This window comes from Giraffa tippelskirchi, chromosome 10, assembly GCF_054371585.1.
Source record: "Giraffa tippelskirchi isolate mGirTip1 chromosome 10, T2T-mGirTip1v1.2.pri, whole genome shotgun sequence".
Taxonomy (NCBI): Eukaryota; Metazoa; Chordata; class Mammalia; order Artiodactyla; family Giraffidae; genus Giraffa; species Giraffa tippelskirchi.
In genome coordinates, this window is record NC_137284.1 from 138,363,518 (window position 1) to 138,384,847 (window position 21,330).

General features: G+C 40.5%; 1 protein-coding gene across 1 annotated transcript in view; it reads right to left on the reverse strand.

Moving 5' to 3' along the window:
• Positions 1 to 21,232, reverse strand: part of COPG2 (coat protein complex I subunit gamma 2) — a 462,375-nt gene extending 441,143 nt beyond the window's left edge. Inside the window, exons 1-4 of the mRNA XM_081537057.1 lie at positions 21,141 to 21,232; positions 19,898 to 19,950; positions 19,262 to 19,342; positions 15,928 to 15,999 (exon numbers count right to left, since the gene is read on the reverse strand). Coding sequence (XP_081393183.1) covers positions 15,928 to 15,999; positions 19,262 to 19,342; positions 19,898 to 19,950; positions 21,141 to 21,177 — 243 coding nt within the window. The 5' untranslated portion in view covers positions 21,178 to 21,232. The remainder of the gene's footprint in view (positions 1 to 15,927; positions 16,000 to 19,261; positions 19,343 to 19,897; positions 19,951 to 21,140) is intronic.
• Between the last annotated feature and the right edge of the window lie 98 nt (positions 21,233 to 21,330).

Consider the following 21,330-nt stretch of genomic DNA (forward strand, 5'->3'; position numbering starts at 1 on the left):
GGCGAAAGAATGGACAAATACATCAATGCAACAGAAAAGACAACCAAGAAATATACTCACATAAATACAGTCAATTGATCTTTGACAAAGAAGCAAAGGCAACACAACGGAGTGAAAACAGTCTCTTCAACAAATGGTGCCAAAACTGGATATCCACAAGCCAAGAAGATGAATCTAGATGCAAACCTTACACTCTCTTCACAAAATCACCTCAAAATCAATCACAAACCTAAATGTAAAATGCAGAACAATAAAGTTCCTAGTAGAATAAATAGAAGGAAACCTAGATGATGTTTATTTAGTATGGTGATGGTTTTTCAGATACAACCCCAAAGTCAAGATCCATGAAAGAAATAATTGATAGGTCAGGCTTTAATACAATTAAACACTTCTGCTTTGCAAAAGACAGTGTCAAGAGGATGAGAACACAGACTGGGAAAAATATTTACAGAACACATAACTGAGAAAAGGTTATTATCCAAAATACACCTAAAAAAATCCTCTTTAGAGTCAAAATAAGAAAACATCATATTAAAATGGGCCAAAGACTTTAGCAGATAACTACACTTAAGAAGATAAAACAGATGGCAAATAAGTATATGAAAAGATGCTGTATGTTATATTCATCAGGGAAAGGTAAATTATTAATAAAACAAGGTATGACTACACTACTGACAGAATGGTCAAAATCAGGAACACTAACACCACCAAATGCTGACGAGGATGGGGAGTCACAGGATCTCTCATTCATTGTTGGTGAATAAAAATCATACAGCCTCTTTGGAACACAGTTTGACAGTCTCTTACAAAAACAAACATACACATAACATGTGATCCAGCAACTGCGCACTCTGACATTTATTCACAGGAGTTGAAAATTTATGTCCACAAAGAAACCTGACTTTATACCAGGTTTATTCATATTGCCAAAATTGGAAGTAATCACGATGTCCTTCAATAGGTGAATGGATAAACTATGGGACATCCAAACAACAGAAAGTGATTCAGTGCTAACAGAAAATGAGCTATCAATCCATGAAAAAACAAAAAGGAAGCTTAAATATATATTACTAAGTAAAAGAAACCAATGTGAAAATGCTACATGCTGTTATGATTCCAACTATATGATGAATAGCTAAGAAAAGAGAAGTGAAAGGCAAAGGAGAAAGGGAAAGATATACACAACTGAATGTAGAGTTTCAGAGAATAACAAGGAGAGACAAGAACACCTTCTCAAGTGAACAATGCAAAGAAATAGAAGAAAAACAACAGAATGGAGAAGACTAGAGATCACTTCAAGAAAATTAGAGATACCAAGGGAACATTTCATGCAAAGATGGGCACAATAAAGGACAGAAATGGCAAGGACCTAACAAAAGCAAAAGAGATTAAGAAGAGGTGGCAAGAACACACAGAAGAACTATACAAAAAAAGACTTAATGACCTGGATAACCACGATGGTGTGGTCACTCACGTAGAGCCAGATATCCTGGAGTGTAAAGTCAAGTGGGCTTTAGGAAGTGCTACTATGAACTAATCTAGTGGAGGTGACAGAATTCCAGCTTAGCTATTTCAAATTTTAAAAGATGCTGCTGCTAAAGTGTTGCACACAATATGACAGCAAATATGGAAAATTCAAATGGCCACAGGACTGGAAAAGGTAGGTTTCATTCCAATACCAAAGAAGGGAAATGCCAAAGAATGTTCAAACTACTACACAATTGCGCTTATTTCACATGCTAGCATGTAATGCTCAAAAATCCTCCAAGCTAGGTTTGAAAAGTATGTGAACCGAGAACTTCCAGATGTACAAGCTGGATTTAGAAAAGGCAGAGGAACCAGAGATCTAATTGCTAACATCCACTGGATCATAGAAAAAACAAAGGAATTCCAGAAAAACATCTACTTCTGCTTCACTGACTATGCTAAAGCCTTTGACTATGTGGATCACAGCAAACCGTGGAAAATTCTTAAAGAGATGGGAATACCAGACCACCTTAGTCTCCTGAGAAACCTGTATGCGGGTCAAGAAGCAACAGTTAGAACCAGACATGGAACAACTGACTGGTTCCAAATTGGGAAGTGAGTATGTTAAGGCTGTATATTGTCACCCTGCTTATTTAACTTATATGCAGAGTTTTTGTTGTTGTTCAGTCACTCAGTCATGTCCAATCTTTACAGCCCCATGGAACAGCACGCCAGGCTTCCCTATCCCTCACCATCTCCAGAGCTTGCTTAATCTCATGTCCATTGAGTCAGTGATGCCATCCAACCATCTTGTCCTCTGTCATCCCCTTGTCTTCCTGCCTTCAATCTTTCTCAGCATCAGGGTCTTTTCTAATGAGTTGGCTCTTCCCATCAGGTGGCCAAAGTACTGGAGTTTCAGCTTCAGCATCAGTCCTTCCAATGAACATCCAGGACTGATCTCCTTTAGGATGGACTGGATGGATCTCCTTGCAGTCCAAGAGACTCTCAAGAGTCTTCTCCAACACCACAGTTCAAAAGCATCAATACTTTGGTGTTCAGCCTTCTTTATGGTCCAACTCTCACATCCGTACAGGACGACTGGAAAAACCATAGCTTTTACCAGGCAGCTGCGTGGTGCTGGAGCAGCAGCTGCGCGGTGCTGGAGCAGTGGCCTGCTGAGAGGAGATACCCTACATTCAAGGTCAGGAGCAGCGGCCGTAAGGAGATACCCCAGGACCAAAGTCAGGAGCGGCAGCTGCGCTTCACTGGACCAGCGGTGTGGAGATACCCCACGTCCAAGGTCAAAGAAACCCCAGTAAGATGGTAGGCGCTGGAGCGGCTGTGAGATACCCCACGTCCAAGGGCAAAGGAGAAGGCCCAGCAAGACAAGAGGAGGGGAGAATTTGCATTTAGAATCAAACCGCATTCCCGCCAGAGATGCTCAGAAGGCTCAAACAAACCTTGTGCACACCAAGGCCCAAGGGACCCCACAGAGACTGAGACAAAACTGTGTTTGAGCATCTCCAGTGGAGGTATGGGTCATCGGTGGTCTGCCGCTGGTACAGGGGACTCTGGGTACAGCAGACTTGGGAATAACATAAGCCCTCTTAGAGGACGTCACCATTAACCCCACCATAGAGCTGCCAGAACAGGACTGGGAAATAGACCCTTGGAAGGCAAAACAGAACCTTGTGCACCAGGACCCGGGAGAAAAGAGCAGTGACCCCACAGGAGACTGTCCAGACTTGCCTGTGGATATCCAGGGTCTCCAGAGGAGGTGTGGGTCAGTGGTGGCCTGCTGCAGGGTTGGGGGCACTGAATGTAGCAGTACATGCCTGGGATCTTTTAAGGGAGATCACCATTATCTTCATTACCGCCACCATAGTTTGGCCCCAGGTAAACATCAGGGAGGGAACACAGCTCCACTCATCAACAGAAAATTAGTTAAAGATTTACTAAGCATGGCCCTGCCCATCGGAACAAGACCCAGTTTCCCCCTCAGTCAGTCTCTCCCATCAGGAAGCTTCCATAAGCCTCTTATCCTTCTCCATCAGAGGGCAGACAGACTGAAAACCACAGTCACAGAAAACTAACTAATCACATGGACCACAGCCTTGTCTAATTCAATGAAACTATAAGCCATGCCATGTAGCGCCACCCAAGACAGATGGGTCATGGAGAGTTCTGACAAAACGTGGTCCACTGGAAAAGGGAATGGCAAACCACTTCAGTATTCTTGCCTTGAGAACCCCATGAACAGTATGAAAAGGCAAAAAGATAGGACATTGAAAGATGAATTCCCCAGGTCGGTAGGTGCCCAATATGCTCCTGGATATCAGTGGAGATATAAGTCCAGAAAGAATGAAGAGATGGAGCCAAAGCAAAAACAACACCCAGATGTGGATGTGACTGGTGATGGAAGCAAGGCCTGATGCTATAAAGAGCAATATTGCATAGGGACCTAGAATGTTAGGTCCGTGAATCAAGGCAAATTGGAAGTTGTCAAACAGGAGATGGCAAGAGTGAATGTCGACATTTTAGGAATCAGCGAACTAAAATGGACTAGAATGGGTGAATTTAACTCAGATGACCATTATATCTACTACTGTGAGCAAGAATCCCTTAAGAAATGGAGTAGCCATCATAGTCAACAAGAGAGTCCAAAATGCAGTATTTGGATGCAATATCAAAAACGACAGAATGATCTCTGTTTGTTTCCAAGCAAACCATTCAATGTCACGGTAATCCAAGTCTATGCCATGACCAGTAATGCTGAAGAAGCTGAAGCTGAACAGTTCTATGAAGACCTACAAGACCTTCTAGAACTAACACCCAAAAAAGATGTCCTTTTCATTATAGGGGACTGGAATGCAAAAGTGGGAAGTCAAGAAACACCTGGAGTAACAGGCAAATTTGGCCTTGGAGTATAGAATGAAGCAGGGCAAAGGCTAACAGAGTTTTGCCAAGAGAACATATTGGTCATAACAAACACCCTCTTCCAGCAACACAAGAGAACACTACACCTGGACATCACCAGATGGTCAACACCAAAATCAGATTGATTATATTCTTTGCAACCAAAGATGGAGAAGCTCTATACAGTCAGCAAAAACAAGACTGGAAGCTGACTGTGCCTCAGATCATGAACTCCTTTATTGCCAAATTCAGACTTAAATTGAAGAAAGTATGGAAAACTACTAGACCAATCAGGTATGACCTAAATCAAATCGCTAACGATTATACAGTGGAAGTAAGAAATAGATTTAAGGGACTAGATCTGATAGACAGAGTGCCTGATGAACTATGGACAGAGGTTCGTGACACTGTACAGGAGACAGGAAGCAAGACCATCACCAAGAAAAAGAAATGCAAAAAAGCAAAATGGCTGTCTGAGGAGGCCTTACAAATAGCTGTGGAAAGAAGAGAAGCACAAAGCAAAGGAGAAAAGGAAAGATATTCCCATTTGAATGCAGAGTTCCAAAGAATAGCAAGAAGAGATAAGAAAGCCTTCCTCAGGGATCAATGCAAAGAAACAGAGTAAAACAATAGAATGGGAAAGACTAGAGATCTCTTCAAGAAAATTAGAGATACCAAGGGAACATTTCATGCAAAGATGGGCTCAATAAAGGACAGAAATGGTATGGACCTAAAAGAAGCAGAAAATATTAAGAAGAGGTGGCAAGAATACACAGGAGAACTGTACAAAAAAGATATTAATGACCCAGATAATCATGATGGTGTAAACACTGACCTAGAGCCAGACATCCTGGAATGCGAAGTCAAGTGGGCCTTAGGAAGTATCACTACGAACAAAGCTAGTGGAGGTGATGGAATTCCAGTTGAGCTATTTCAAACCCTGAAAGATGATGCTGTTAAAGTGCTGCACTCAATATGTCAGCAAATTTGGAAAACTCAGCAGTGGCCACAGGCCTGAAAAAGGTCAGCTTTCATTCCAATTCCAAAGAAAGGCAATGCCAAAGAATGCTCAAACTACTGCATAATTGCACTCAACTCACACGCTAGCAAAATAATGATCTAAATTCTCCAAGCCTGGCTTCAACAATACATGAACCGTGAATTTCCAGATGTTTAAGCTGGTTTTAGGAAAGGCAGAGGAACCAGAGATCAAATCGCCAACATCTTCTGGATCATCGAAAGAACAAGAGAGTTCCAGAAAAATATCTATTTCTCCTTTATTGACTATGCCAAAGCCTTTGACTATGTGAATCACAATAAGCTGTGGAAAATTTTGAAAGAGATGGGAATACCAGGCCACCTGACCTGCCTCCTGTGAAATCTGTATGCAGGTTTGGAAGCAACAGCTAGAACTGGACGTGGAACAACAGACTGGTTCCAAAGAGGAAAAGGAGTATGTCAGGGCTGTATATTGTCACCCTGCTTGTTTAACTTATATTCAGAGTACATCATGAGAACTGCTCGGTTGGATGAAGCACAAGCTGGAATCAAGATTGCCGGGAGAAATATCAATAACCTCAGATATGCAGATGACACCACCCTTATAGCAGAAAGCAAAGAAGAACTAAAGAGCCTCTTGATGAAGGTGAAAGAGGAGAGTGAAAAAGTTGGCTTAAAGCTCAACATTCAGAAAACTAAGATCATGGCATCTGGTCCCATCACTTCATGGCAGATAGAAGGAGAAATGGTGGAAACAGTGGCAGACTTTATTTTGGGGGGCACTAAAATCACTGCAGATGGTGATTGCAGCCATGAAATTAAAAGATGCTTACTCCTTAGAAGAAAAATTATGACCAACCTAGACAGCATATTAAAAAGCAGAGACATTACTTTGCCAACAAAGGTCTGTCTAGTCAAGGCTAAGATTTTTCCAGTGGTCATGTATGGATGTGAGAGTTGGACTCTAAAGAAAGCTGAGAGCCAAAGAATTGATGTTTTCGAAGAAGACTCTTGAGAGTCCCTTGGACTGCAAGGAATCCAACCAGTCCATCCTAAAGGAAATCAGTCCTGAATATTCATTGGAAGGACTGATGTTGAAGCTGAAACTCCAATACTTTGGCCACCTGATGCGAAGAGCTAACTCATTTGAAAAGACCCTGATGCTGGGAAAGATTGAAGGCAGGAGGAGAAGGGGACAACAGAGGATGAGATGGTTGGATGGCATTACCGACTCAATGGGCATGAGTTTGAGTAAACTGCAGGAGTTGGTGATGGACAGGGAGGCCTGGCGCGCTGCAGTCCATGGGGTCGCAAAGAATCGGACACAACTGAGCGACTGAATTGAACTGATGCGACTGGATGCCATGATCTTCGTTTTTTGAATGTTTAGTTTTAAGCCAGCTTTTTCACCCCCCTTTTTCACCTTCATCAAGAGTCTCCTAGTTCCTCTTCGTTTTCTGCCATAAGGGTGGTGTCATCTGTATATCTGAGGTTATTGATATTTCTCCCGGCAATCTTGATTACAGCTTGTGCTTCATCCAACCTGGCATTTCGCATGATGTACTCTGAATATAAGTTAAATAAGCAGGCTAACCATATACAGCCTTGATGTACTTCTTTTCCAATTTGGAACCAGTCCATTGTTCCATGTCTGGTTGTAACTGCTGCTTCTTGTCCTGCATACAGGTTTCTCAGGCGGCAGGTAAGGTGGTCTGGTATTCCCATCTCTTGAAGAATTTTCCACAGTTTGTTGTGATCCACACAGTCAAAGGCTTTAGCATAGTCAATGAAGCAGATGTTTTTCTGGAATTCTCTTGCTTTTTTTATGATCCAACAGATGTTGGCAATGATCTCTGGTTCCTCTGCCTTTTCTAAATCCAGCTTGAACATCTGGAAGTTCACGGTTCATGTACTGTTGAAGCCTGGTTTGGAGAATTTTGAGCATTACTTTGCTGCTGCTGCTGCTAAGTCGCTTCAGTCGTGTCCGACTCTGTGTGACCCCATAAACGGCAGCCCACCAGGCTCCCCTGTCCCTGGAATTCTCCAGGCAAGACCACTGGAGTGGGTTGCCATTTCCTTCTCCAATTACTTTGCCAGCATGTGAAATGAGTCCAATTGTGTGGCAGTTTGAACATTCTTTGTCATTGCCCTTCTTTGGGATTGGAATGAAAACTGATCTTTCCCAGTCCTGTGGCCACTGCTGAGTTTTCCATATTTGCTGGCATATTGAGTGCAGCACTTTAACAGCATCATCTTTTAGGATTTGAAATAGCTAAGCTGGAATTCCATCACCTCCACTAGCTTTGTTCATAGTGATGCTTCCTAAGGCCCAGGTGACTTCGCATTCTAAGACATCTGGCTCTAGGTGAGTGATCACACCATCATGGTTATCTGGGTCATTAAGATCTTTTTTGTATAGTTCTTCTGTGTATTCTGCAGAGTACATCATGCTAAACGTTTGGCTGGATAAATCATAAGCTGGAATCAAGTCTGCTGGGAGAAATAACAACTTCAGATACGCAGATGATACCATCTAATTGTGGAAAGCAAAGAGGAACTAAAGAGCCTCTTAATAAGGGTAAAAGAGGAAAGTGAAAAAGCTGGCTTAAAACTCAACATTCGAAAACCTAAGATAATGGCATCTGGTTCCATCACTTCATGGCAAATAGATGGGGAAACCATGGCAGATTTTATTTTCTTGGTCTCCAGAATCACTGTAGACAGTTACTGCAGCCACAAAATTAAAAGACACTTGTTCCTTGAAAGAAAATCTATGACAAAGTTAGTGTGTTAAAAAGCAGAGACCTCACTCTGCTGAAAAAGTTTCATATATTCAAAGCTATGGTTTTTCCAGTAGTCATGTATGGATGTGAGAGTAGGACCATAAAGAAGGCTAAGCGCCAAAAAATTGATGCTTCCAAACTGTGGTGCCGGAGAAGACTCATCAGAGTCTCTTTGACAGCATGGAGATCAAACCAGTCAATCCTAAAGGAAATCAACCCTAAAATTTCATTGGAAGGACTGATGCTGAAGCTGAAGCTTCAATACTTAGGCCACATGATGCAAAGAGCCAACTCATTGGAAAAGACCCTGATCCTATGTAAGATTTAGGACAGGAGCAGAGGGGGTTGACAGAGGATGATATGGTTGGATGGCATCACCAACTCAACGGACATGAGTTTGAACAAACTCTGAGAGATAGTGAAGCACAGGAAGCCTGGCATGCTGAAGTCCATGGGGTTGCAGAGTTGGAGCTGACTGAGCTGCTGAACAACTAACAACCCCTAATCTGAGACCTGTAATCTGCCCCAGGGAAATGGACTAGTACAAGCATTGGTTTTTCTTCATATAATAATCTCAGAATTTTTGTTAATCTAATATCTGGAAAACTACTGTGTGGGATATATATATATACATACACTTTTTTCTAGGCATTTTTGGTAGCAGGGAAAATCTAGCCCCTTCATCATGGTTAGAAAGAAACAGAACAGACATGTGCTTTTTTTTTTTAAGTCTTGAGGCTTACAGGATCTTAGTTACCCAACCAGGGATTAAACTTGCACCCTCAGCTGTGAAAATGCAGAGTACTAACCACTGGACCACCAGAGTATTCCCAGAAATGTGTCATTAATATCAAAAACATATGGTGAATCATCTAGTTACTCTTTTTAAAAAATATTTATTTATTTGGCTGCTCTGGGTCTTCACTGCTACACATGGGCTTTCTCTAGGTATGGGCAGCAGGGACTACTCTCCAGTTGCAGTGCACAACCTTCCCATTTTGGTGGTTCCTCTTGTTGTGGAGCAGGGGCTCTAGGGCATGCAGGCTTCAGTAGTTGTGGCAAGTGGGCTTTAGTTGCCTCGCAGCATGTAGGAACTTCCCAGACCAGGGATCGAACCCATGTCCCCTGCATTGGTAGGTAGATTCTTAACCAATGGACCACCAGGGAAGCCCTATCCAGTTACTCTTTTATTATTGATTTCCAACATTAATCCAAGGTAATGAGAACACAAGATACATAATTTCATTCATTTGGAATTTGTTTTGTCTTATTTTATGGCTCAGTATATAGTCAATTTCTGTAAATGTTCTTTGTGTTATTCATTTACATTTAATGCAATAATGATATATTTGGATCTATATCTACCATCTTACTATACTTTCTGTTTGTTCTGCTTGACCTATTACAATTTCAAAGTGAAAAAAGAAGCATCAACAGATTCTACAAACCCTTAAAAGAATAAGAAAATATTAAGAACAGTTTTAGCCAATGAAGTTCAACAATGTAAACAAAATGGAAAAATTCCTTGAAAGACACAAACTACCAGAGATCACTCAAGAAGACAAATAATCTGAATAATAGCATCTGTTTCCTTTTAAAATTATTATCAAAAACCTTACCACAGTGCAGATGCTTTCAATAGTGAATTCCAATAAACATTTCAGAAAAATTAATAATGATTCTACAGGACTTCCCTGGTGGTCCAGCCAGTGTTTAGGAGTCCGCCTGCCAATGCGGAGGATGCGGGTTCAGTCTCTCGTCTGGTAAGATTCCACATGTCTTGAGGCAACTAAGTCTGTAAGCCACAACTACTGAACCCGAGTGCTGTAACTACTGAAGTGTCTTCACCTAGAGCCTGTGCTCTGCAATAAGAAGCTACTTCAATGAGAAGCCTGTGCACTGCAACGAGGAGTAACCCCCTGCTTACTACAACTAGAGAAAGCCTGAGCACAGCGATGAAGACCCAGTGCGACCAAAAATAAACAAATAAATATATATATAAAAGAATAATAATGATTCTACAAAACTCTGCAAGAGAGAAGAGGAAGTAACACTTATCAATTCATTTTATGAAGTCAGCATTACCCAAATACAAAATCCAAACAAAAACATAAGAAAAAATTACAGATAAATATTATTTCACGACCACATGCTCAAAATTAATACCAAATTTTGAGTTTTAACAGAAAACAAAGATTTTATATTTTCCAGGAAAACAAATAAATGCATCTTACCATATTAATAAATTAAAAAAGAAAGACTATGATAATTCGATACAGAAAAAACATTTGACAAAATTCAACACCCATCTACAAAAAACAAAAAAAAAACCCTCCTAGCAAACTAAGAAGAGAAAAGGACTTCCTCAACCTGATAAAGGTCACCTATGAAAAACTTAGGGGCTTCCCAGGTAGTGCAGTGGTAAAGAATCTGCCTGCCAAAGGACGAGATGCAGGAGACGTGGGTTTGATCCCCTGGTTTGGGAAGGTGTCTTAGAGTAGGAAATGAAAACCTGCTCCAGGATTCTTGCCTGGAAAATTCCATGGACACAGGAGCCTGGCGGGTTACAGTCCATGGGGTGGCAAAGAATCAGACAAGACTGAGCAACTAAGCACACACACACATGAAAAACTTAGAGCTAGCATCACATTTAATGCTGAAAGATTAAATACCTTCCCTCTAAGATCAGGAACAAAACAAGGATATCCTCTACCACCACTTCCATTTCACACTGTATCATAGTGCAAGGAGATATTAAGGTAAGATAAACAAATAAAAATCATTCAGACTGAAAAAAGTAAATCCTAAGGAATCTCCCAAAATACTGCTTGAAGGAATAAATTTAACAAAATCACAGGAAACAGATCAATATACAAAAATCCATTTAATTTCTATAGAGTACCTAAAACAATATAAATGCAATAGTATAAAAACATTAACTACTTTAGGGATAAATTTCACAAAATATGTTTAAGACTTTTGTGCTGAAAGCTATAATACTGCTGACAGAAATTAGAGACTTGTATAAAGGGAAATATATACCATGGCTGTGGAATAGAAAACTCAATAATGCAATGTGAATTCTCCTCAAACTGATCTTTTTGTAAAATTTTATTGAAATAGTTTAGCAAAGTGATCTTTAGAGTCAATGCAATCACCATCAACATTCTAGCAGGCCTTTTTTCTTTTTTAATAGAAATAGATAAGCTGATTCTGGTGGCTCAGATGGTAAAGAGTCTGCCTGCAATGCGGGAGACCCAGATTCGACCCCTGAGTCAGGAAGATCCCTTGGAGAAGGAAATGGCTACCCACTCCAGTATTCTTGCCTGGAAAATCCCATGGACAGAGGAGGCTGTCAGGCTACCATTCATGGGGTCACAAAGAGTTGGACATGACTGAGCGACTTTCACATACATACACAAAGCTGATTCTAAAATGAATATAGGAATGCAAAGAACTTACAAGAGCCAAAACAATTCTTTAAAAGAAACTGACTGATGGCCAAGAGGTACATGAAAAGTTGCTCAACAGCATTATTAGAAAAATGCAAATCAAAACTACAACGAGGTATCACCTCACACCAATCAGAATAGCCATCATCAAAAAACCTATAAACAATCAATGCTGGAGAAAGTGAAAGTGAAGTCATGCGACCCGTGGACTATACCCTACCAGGCTCCTCTGTCCATGGGATTCCCCAGGCAAGAATACTGGAGTGGGTTGCCATTTCCTTCTCCAGGGGATCTTCTCGAACCAGGAATCAAACCCGGGTCTCCTGCATTGCAGGCAGACGCTTTACCCTCTGAGCCACCAGGGAAGCCCCAAAATGCTAAAGAGGATGTGGATAAAAGGAAACCTTCTTGCACTGTTGGTGGGAATGTAAATTGATATAGCCACTACGGACAACAATATAGAGATTCCTTTAAAAACCAAAAATAGAACTACCATATGACCCAGCAATCCCACTACTGGACATATACCTTGAGAAAACCATAACTGAAAAAGACATGTATTCCAATGTTCACAGCAGCACTATTTACAACAGCTAGGATATGGAAGCAATCTAGATGTCCATCAACAGATGAATGGATAAGGAAGACGCAGTCTCTATACACACACACACACACACACACACACACACACACACACACCAATGGAATACTACTCAGTCATAAAAAAGAATGAATTTGAGTTAAGTTCCAGTGAGATGAATGAACCCAGAGCCTGTTTATACAGAGTGAAGTAAGTCAGAAAGAGAAAAACAAGTATCGTATATTAAGGCATATAGATGGAATATAGAAAAATGGTATCAATGAACCTATTTGCAGGGAAGGAATAGAGACACAGATGTAGGGAAGCAGCTTGTGGACACAGTGGGGGAAGGAGAAAGTGGGACGAATGGAGAAAGTAGCATAGACATATATACATTACCATGTGTAAAACAGATAGCTGGTAAGAAGTTACTCTATAACACACGGAGTCCAGCCAGGCATTCTGTGATGATTTAGAGGGGTAAGATGGGAGGAGGGGAGGGGAGCTCAAGAGGGAGGTGATATATATGTAAATTATACCTGATCTGTATTGTTGTATGGCAGAAACCATTCACAACATCATAAAGTAATTTTCCTCCAATTAAAATAAATTAAAAAATATTTTAAGTTAAAAAAATTTGAAAAAGAAAAAAATAATAAAATAGGAAAACATGCACTACCTGATTTAAAACGATCTATAAAGCTACAGTAGGACTTCATTGGTGGCTCAGTGGATAAGAATCTACCTGCCAAAGCAGGGCACACAGGTTTGATCCCTGATCCAGGAAGATTCCATATGCCTCGGAGAAAGTAAGCTCATGAGCCACAACTACTGAAGCCCATGCTCTAGAGCCCAAGAGCCACAACTATTGAGCCCACATGCTACAACTACTGACACCTGTGCACTCTAGGGCCCATGAGCCACAACTACTAAGCCCATGAGCCACAACTACTGAAGCCCACATGTCCTAGAGCTGTATTCCACAAGAGGAAGCCACCACAATAAGACACCCATGCACCACAACGAAGAGTAGCCCCGCCTGCCACAACTAGAGAAAGTTCGCATAAAGCAATAAAGACCCAATGTAGCCAAAAATAAATAAATAAATAAAATTATTTTTTCTAAAAAAGCTACAGTAATAGTGTGATTCTGGAATAAGAATAGACATATAGAAAAAATAAAGGAAAGTGTCAATGTAACACAATCATTATTATTCTTCCTCATCCTTCTCCCTTCATATTGATAACCAATTATTCCAGTAGAATTTGTTGAGAAAAAGAGAGGAGGAGAAAATGCAGGAAGGGGTGAAGGAAGAGGAAGGAGATGAAAAGAAATTCAACCCTCACTTCATATCATGTGCAAAAATTAACTCAAAATGATCAAACAGCAATTTTAAGACACAAAAACTACAAAATACCTAAGAAAAAAACATAGCAGAAAATCTATGTGATTTTGGGTTAGACAAAGATTTCTATAATACATATCAAAAGCACAATCCATAACAGGAAGAAGAAAAACCTGATAAATTGGACTTCACCAAAATTAAAAACTTCTGTTCTTTTAAAGACTAAGAAAATGAAAAATAAGATATAGGCTGGGAGAAAATATTTGGAAAACACCTGATAAAGGACATGTATCCAGAATACAGAAAGACCTTTCAAAACTCAGTAGAAAGAAAATATATAACCAAATTATTAAAAATGGGCAAAAGATATGATCAGATCCTTCATCATAGAAGATATATGAAAGTGAAACTGAAGTCGCTCAGTCGTGTCTGACTCATTTGAAAAGACCCTGATGCTGGGAAAGATTGAGGGCAGGAGGAGAAGGGGATGACAGAGGATGAGATGGTTGGATGGCATCACCAACTCAATGGACATGGGTTTGGGTGGACTCCAGGAGTTGGTGATGGAGGCCTGGCATTCTGCAGTTCACAGGGTCGCAAAGAGTCAGACACAACTGAGTGACTGAACTGAACTGAATATATTCATCATTCAGGAAATGCAAACCCAAGTATGCCACTTCTAGATATTAACCGAAGAAAATGAAAACATATTAATAGGTCCACACAAAGACTTGTACTTGAGTAGTTTTAGCAACTTTGTTTATATTTATAACTAGAAATAAGCCAAATATCCATTAACTTGTTAATGGATAAATAAATTAAGATTACCTACCTCCATACAATGGAATACTACTCAGCAATAAAAATGAATAAACTACTGATAAACACAGCAACTTGGATCAATCTCAAAAGCCATAAGTAAAAGAAACAAGACAGAAAAGTCATAAAAGACTATATACTCTATGATTAAATTTAAATAAAATTCTTACAGATTTGATAAAAGGCATTACTGATTCTGTCTCCAGTGGTAAAGAGGACCTAGCTGTCCTTGGCATGCAGTGGCAAAACACTTAAATCATCAATGCAGATAAGTATGATCAAGGACCTACAGAAGACAAAGCTTTGGGTAATCAACTAGCTGCCACCACAGAAGACTGCTATAAAAATGAGTTGTATAGTGGGCTAGTTCCTTCTAAGTACACTGGTGAACTTGGTAAAAGAAAATGCTAAGCTCAGAACATTAAATTCACAGGGACTAGAAAACGTCCATAATGCCTTAACAGAAAGCCTCAAGTCATGTGGGCACAGGCCTGAGATTTCTGAAAACCATATCCTGCAGGTGACTGAATAACAATGCAAATTCAATTCACCTCCTGTGGGACATTTTCTGTTAAAGTTAGCACCCTAACTGAGAAAGAAGGAGTGGGGCCCTGAAAACTGGAATGGAGACACAGGGGCAGATTCTGATGAAGCTGACTACCTTGAACCTCTAAATTCCTCCAGGCTTCCATGGCAAGTGAAAGCAGTCCTCCATACTCTGTCTGAGGAAATCAGACTCCTTTGCCTGAAAAATGTGCAGCGACTTCCCCTGAGACACTTGCCTTAAAAAGGACTGCTGATGTTCCTGAGGACCTAATCCCCAAGCTGCTCATTATCTAGACACATAACCAGACTCAAATCCCATAAAGTCCTCGACACAAAACGTGGCCTGTGTTCATATGCAAAACATACCAAAAGGACTGCACAGTTTGACCAATCTATGTTAACAGAAAACAGAAATACAGATCCCATAATCCCCTTCTCTGGATGGGTTTGAGTCAGAGCTGGGCAAAAAGGAAATATGTGCCACAATGGAGGATAGAAATGAAGCACAGCTGTTACGCTTGAAAGTTAGGGTGGTCGAAGGGAATGAGAGACAGATGCGGGGGTGCTGGCAGCCTCAGTCTATCCTCACTCTTCCTTTCCCTACTCCTCATCCTCTTCCCCACTCTGTATCCAACTCTTCTCAACTGTCAACAGAAACCCCAGGCCCCCCAGAAACTTGACTGAGAATTTAAGAGATGAGATCGCTATGTCCACTGATTTCTATACCAGTCCATCTGTGCAGTGTCATGCCAGAGGCTGGATATTAGCAGTTTTCATGACTGTATGGCAGATCTGTGAGTGAACAGCTTTAAACAATATACTTTCATTCTTTCATTTTCCTGTGTTCTTTAATAAGCATTTATAAGTTTTATGAAGATAAACAATTTTTAAATAGTTTTAAACATTTCAAGCAACCTTCCCTCATTTGGACCACTCTAAGTTCCCCCAAGGAAAACAAATAAAAAGAGCATTTTTAGCCTAAAAGAATTCTTCTTTTTTTTTTTTCAAAAAAAGACTTACATCATTAGACTGAAACAGTCGAGTCATTGCAAAGAAGGCTTCTGTGGCTTCCATAGTTCCAAAGTGTTCACCCTAAGTAATTTAAAGTAAATTTAAATTAAAACAATTTCTTAAACAAAAAAAAAAAAAAAAGGATTTTCCAATTATTTCTGCAAGGATCTTTTAGAACTCAGGAAGAAAATCTCTTTATAAACACTGTGCCTCTTTGTTATTTTTCTGACTTTTAATTTATAAACCCACATGGTCATTTATCCATTCCTTATTTAAAATAATTCATTATCATACACTATGCTATAAAAGTTCTAGAACAGTGGTCTCTAACCTTTTCGCAGGAACTATTTTAAATTCCCTAAAGAACTGAGATTTACAAGAGATAGAAAATGAAGTTGAGTTCTTAATCAGAACAAGATGTTATTGTTACACAGCCTAAGAGCAGATATCATACCTCCTACATTTCTAGAATCCAATGCCCAGTGCAAAGCCTGACCTATCACAGGAGCATAATAAATATTAAACTGTAAAGAACTATAGGAATCACAGAAAATATGGTAAGAAGGGACCATCCAAAAGGGCAGGAATCAGATTATACAAAAAGGCTTGCTGCTGCTGCTGCTAAGTCACGTCAGTCATGTCCGACTCTGTGCAACCCCATAGACGGCAGCCCACCAGGCTCCTCCGTCCCTGGGATTCTCCAGGCAAGAATACTGGAGTGGGTTACCATTTCCTCCTCCAGTGCATGAAAGTGAAAAGTGAAAGTGAAGTCGCTCAGTCGTGTCTGACTCTTCGCGACCCCATGGGCTGCAGCCTACCAAGCTCCTCCGTCCGTGGGGTTTCCCAGGCAAGAGTACTGGAGTGGGGTGCCATTGCCTTCTCCAACAAAAAGGCTTATAGGGCTGCCAATACATCTCAAGATACTGGCTCAAGCCCCTAAAAACATTCTTTGGATCAGAACTTTAATGTGCTTAATAGATTATCTGAGGATCTTCCCAAAATACAGATTTTGATTCACTGGCTCTGGTGTGAAACCTAAAATTTTCCATTTCAAATTAGCTCCCAGTGATGTGAATGCTATTGATCTGGGAACCACATATTTTTGAGTAGTAAGGTGTTAGATAACATATCTTATTAACAGTCAAAACACTGCAGACCACAGACCACCAGAGACATTACCATTTCAATATTTAATTTCTTCATTAAAAGCAATCCTATATGTTAGGCTCCATCATTTTTCAGGGCTTCAGCTTTCACAAAAAATACAACTAGTCTTCAATCTGTTTGTCATAGGTGTAAGAATAAACAAATTTTGATGAAAAACCTTGAAAGTTTAGGATGAAAGACACCGTAAGTCCCTACTTTCTGACTTGAAACTCAAAAAAATATGGATGTGTCAACTCTGGTAGAAATTTAAAAGTAATTCTCCATAAAGAACTACCATGAATTAGGCAAAAGATAAGGTTAAGGCTCCCAAATCTGTTCACCTAGTTGTCAGTGTTTATCAGACTATGTGGGTAACTTCATCAAGATAGTTATATTTCAACATGGGTTGCCCATCAAAGCAGTATTGGTAAAATACATAAAAATATAGGCTACTCTAGACCAACTCTGGCAATGGCACCCCACTCCAGTACTTTTGCCTGGGAAACCCCATGGATGGAGGAGCCTGGTACGCTGCAGTCCATGGGGTCGCTGAGTCTGACATGACTGAGCGGCTTCACTTTCACTTTTCACTTTCATACACTAGAGGAGGAAATGGCAACCCACTCCAGTATTCTTGCCTGGAGAATCCCAGGGACAGAGGAGCCTGGTGGGCTGCAGTCTATGGGGTCACAACGAGTCGGACACGACTGACACGACTTAGCAGCAGCAGCAGCATGCTTGCTGACTGGAGTTAGCCAACTTGGACACAATGTGTGCCATGAAAAGTTAAATCAAACTGACTTTGCCTAAAATGTTTCTAATAATACCACAAGAGGATATATGTTTGTGAATAGATATATTTTATTTAAAAGCATGGACTTGTTGTTCAGCCTTCATTTGCAAACTACAAAACTTTATCTCTGTGGATGAAGTCATCGGTCATGAAATGTAGTCAAGTAAAAATATTCTCATGGAATTCAAGTTGGAAACCACAGTGTTCTTTGCACCACATGTAAACCACCTGAGGTATATATAGGTGTGTGTATGTGTGCATGTACACGTGTGTGTGTATATGAATCTAACAAACAAAATCACATTTTCTAAGGCCCTAGACATTTCATGAGATTTTTTAGTCTGAACCAATAAAAAACAAACAAACAAAAAAAACACACGCACAAGAAAAAAAAAAAAACAAGAAGTAGGATCTATGTTTCATGAGGGCAAATATTTTTGTTGGCTTTGACTGCTATATCCCCTGTGCATAGCACACAGCAGGTATGTAATAAATATATATGCTGAATGACTGAATGAAAACTATTCCTGAATGCTTACTATGTGTCCAGGACTATTTTCGGTGCTTCACATTTACTGTATCATTTAATCATTACCATTGTCTAAAACAGGTATTATCATAATCCCCATTTAGAGAAAAAGACATGAAGCACAAAACAGTTAAGCCCAGAACAATACTAAGAAAATCATAAATAAACAAACACAGGCATACCTTGCAGATACTGTAGGTTCAGTTCCAGACCATGGCAATTAAATAAATATTACAATAAAGCACGTCACAGGAAGTTTTTGGTTTCCCAGTGCATATAAATGTTTACACTACACTGTAGTCTATTTTGTGCAATAGCATTATGTCTAAACAAAGACAATGTATAAACCTTAACTTAAAAATACTTTATTGCTAAAAAATGCTAACCATCATCTAACAATACAGGGTTGCCACAAACATTCAATTTGTAAAAAAAAAAAAAAAAAAAATGCAATAAAGTGAAGTACAATAAAACATTAATATAATATACCCTTACAAAAGGATAAAACATCTATCTAGAATTTGTCTAAGCTTTTTAAAAATATTTTTGGAGGGGCATAAAGACCTCTGAACATACCTAAACAACATGTTTTAATATTAACTAATACTTGTTAAATTCAAACCAATGTCGAGATTCTACTCAGCTGATTCTACTTAGCTTAGCTGATTTGGTACCTCATGAATAAGAAAGACGTATATGTCATACTCCTTGTCCACAAGAAATTTTACATATTACTACATTAATCAAACACTTCAAATTTTAAAATTAAGTGAATTATTAAAAAATTAATAATTACACTTTCTAGAAAAAACTTCACTGCACATTATATATTTCTATTCTAAGACACAAATCTGAGGAAAATCACAGTAATTTACCTGGTTCAGTAGGTAAAGAATCTTTGTAAGAATATGCAAACATCTTCTTGGATTGATGGGCGTTTCATTGAATAAACGAGCCTGTGGAAACAAAAAACACTGCTATATACATTTTCTATCAGATTATAGAAAATCAACAAATAAAATCAAGACTATATGTTTTTAGGACTATTACATATTTTAATCATAGTATCCAAATAATGTAGCTTAGTTTTCAATTTATTATGGTATATAATAAATTATTAGATGTGACACTGATTTTCCATTCTATACTCACTCCCTTAGGTCTCCCACTTCAACTTGTGGACTTTATCTAAGAATCTCAACATTTACCTACATCATTTGAATACAATGAGCTTAGTATCTATAACTTCCTTCAAAAACCTTGCACTAAACACCTCCTACCTTATTTAACTTAAAATTCTCAACATGTGACAGTCTATAAATGTTTGCATTTCTATAAACTCTAGACTTTCCTATGACAAGTAACCCCTCTTTTTTTTTCCCTCCAGTATATATTCTCTGAACTCAGTTACACGCCTTAATTCTTATTTTGGATCATAGAATTCCAGGTGCTCTGTCCACATTCTAAACTGAAACAGAAGAGAAAAAACACACTATACTTCCAAGCCATACCTCTTGTAAGACAGCACTCTTCTCCAGATGCCGAAAAGGATTGGAGCCACTACCTATATTATAGGGAAAAAAATGTCTTAAATAGCTGGCATACACATACGTATTTACTTCCTATAGAAGGATTTTAAATGCTTGAGAAATCTCACCTAAGCGAGGTGTCCGCTTGGATATTACAGTGATAATCATTACTAATATGCATACAAATTGATCAAAATCTTTTTGACTCTGACACTAGCTCTGTCTGCTATCCTGTAAGATCCTGTACTTCTCTTTTACAGAAACTCTGCCTGAAATGAGTGTCTTCTTGGCCTGCCTTCTTTTTATATGAATGTTACAAATACCTGCCATGTCCACACAACTAAGATTAGACTGTGGTAAGGCCCTTTGGATTTCCCTACAGGAAAGCACTATTTTATGTATTTCTAACATTTTGCTGGGAGGCAGAAGAGTTTATCAAAGTATTAGATATGCGTCAAGCTTTGAAGGGGCCATAGAGGTTTACTAACCTAACCCTCGACCACGCTTTGAGAGAGCAACTATCAAATCACTGAGACTTTTTTTTTTTTTTTTTTTTGAGGGGACTTGGCTATCTGCCTCATTTACTCTGGACCAAAGATGGGTATCAGAATGCAACTCACTTTTGGATGCTTGAGTATTAAATGAGCTAGGTACCACGGAACAGCCTTGCCCCTAGGGAAGCGGACAGCGCATAGGTCCGCAGGGAGACTGTAAGGTACAAGCACCACAAAGTTCATACACACACACACAGTCCGGTCGACCCCAGACCCACTCCGGGCCGTACACTACCAGCACCCCGCCCCCACCCCACCCCATCCAACCCCCCCCCTCTCGCAAGCGCACACTCACTCCCTCCGCCACCTGCCGTGGGCCCGCCTCTTTGGTGGGCAAGCCCACCCCAGGCGAACGGGCGGAGGAGAAGGCGGCTCCGAGGAGCGGCGGCGCCAGAGGAGGGGGGCTGGGGGCGGGGCCGCCGAGCAGTCCGAGGCGGTGCGCTGCCGCCCGCGCGCGAGCGCGCCGGCCTGAAGGGAGGCTCCGGAGCCCGGGGGGAGGGGCTAGGGGCAGGCCCCCGGCTGAAGTGGAGCGAGGTCGGAGGAGGGGCCGGGCTCCAACTCCAGCCCCCTGGCACACCGGCGCCCACGCCCCCAGGTCCGCAGTCCCGAGAGCAGGTGGCGGCGGGGCGGGGGAAGGGGAAGGGACCCTCGCGGCTGAGCCCCGGGCGTACCAGACTCCTCGTCCTTCTTGTCGAATTTTTTAATCATCTTGGACGACTTCCCAACGCCCAGACCCACCGCAACCGTCCCAGGCGCTGCAGCCGGCAAGCGGAAGAGGCTGCAGGAAGGCTGGCCCGGTGCTCTGGCGCCGGTTGGGCCGTGGTCCCGTCACTTGGAAAGAAGGCCCGCCCTCCCTGCCCG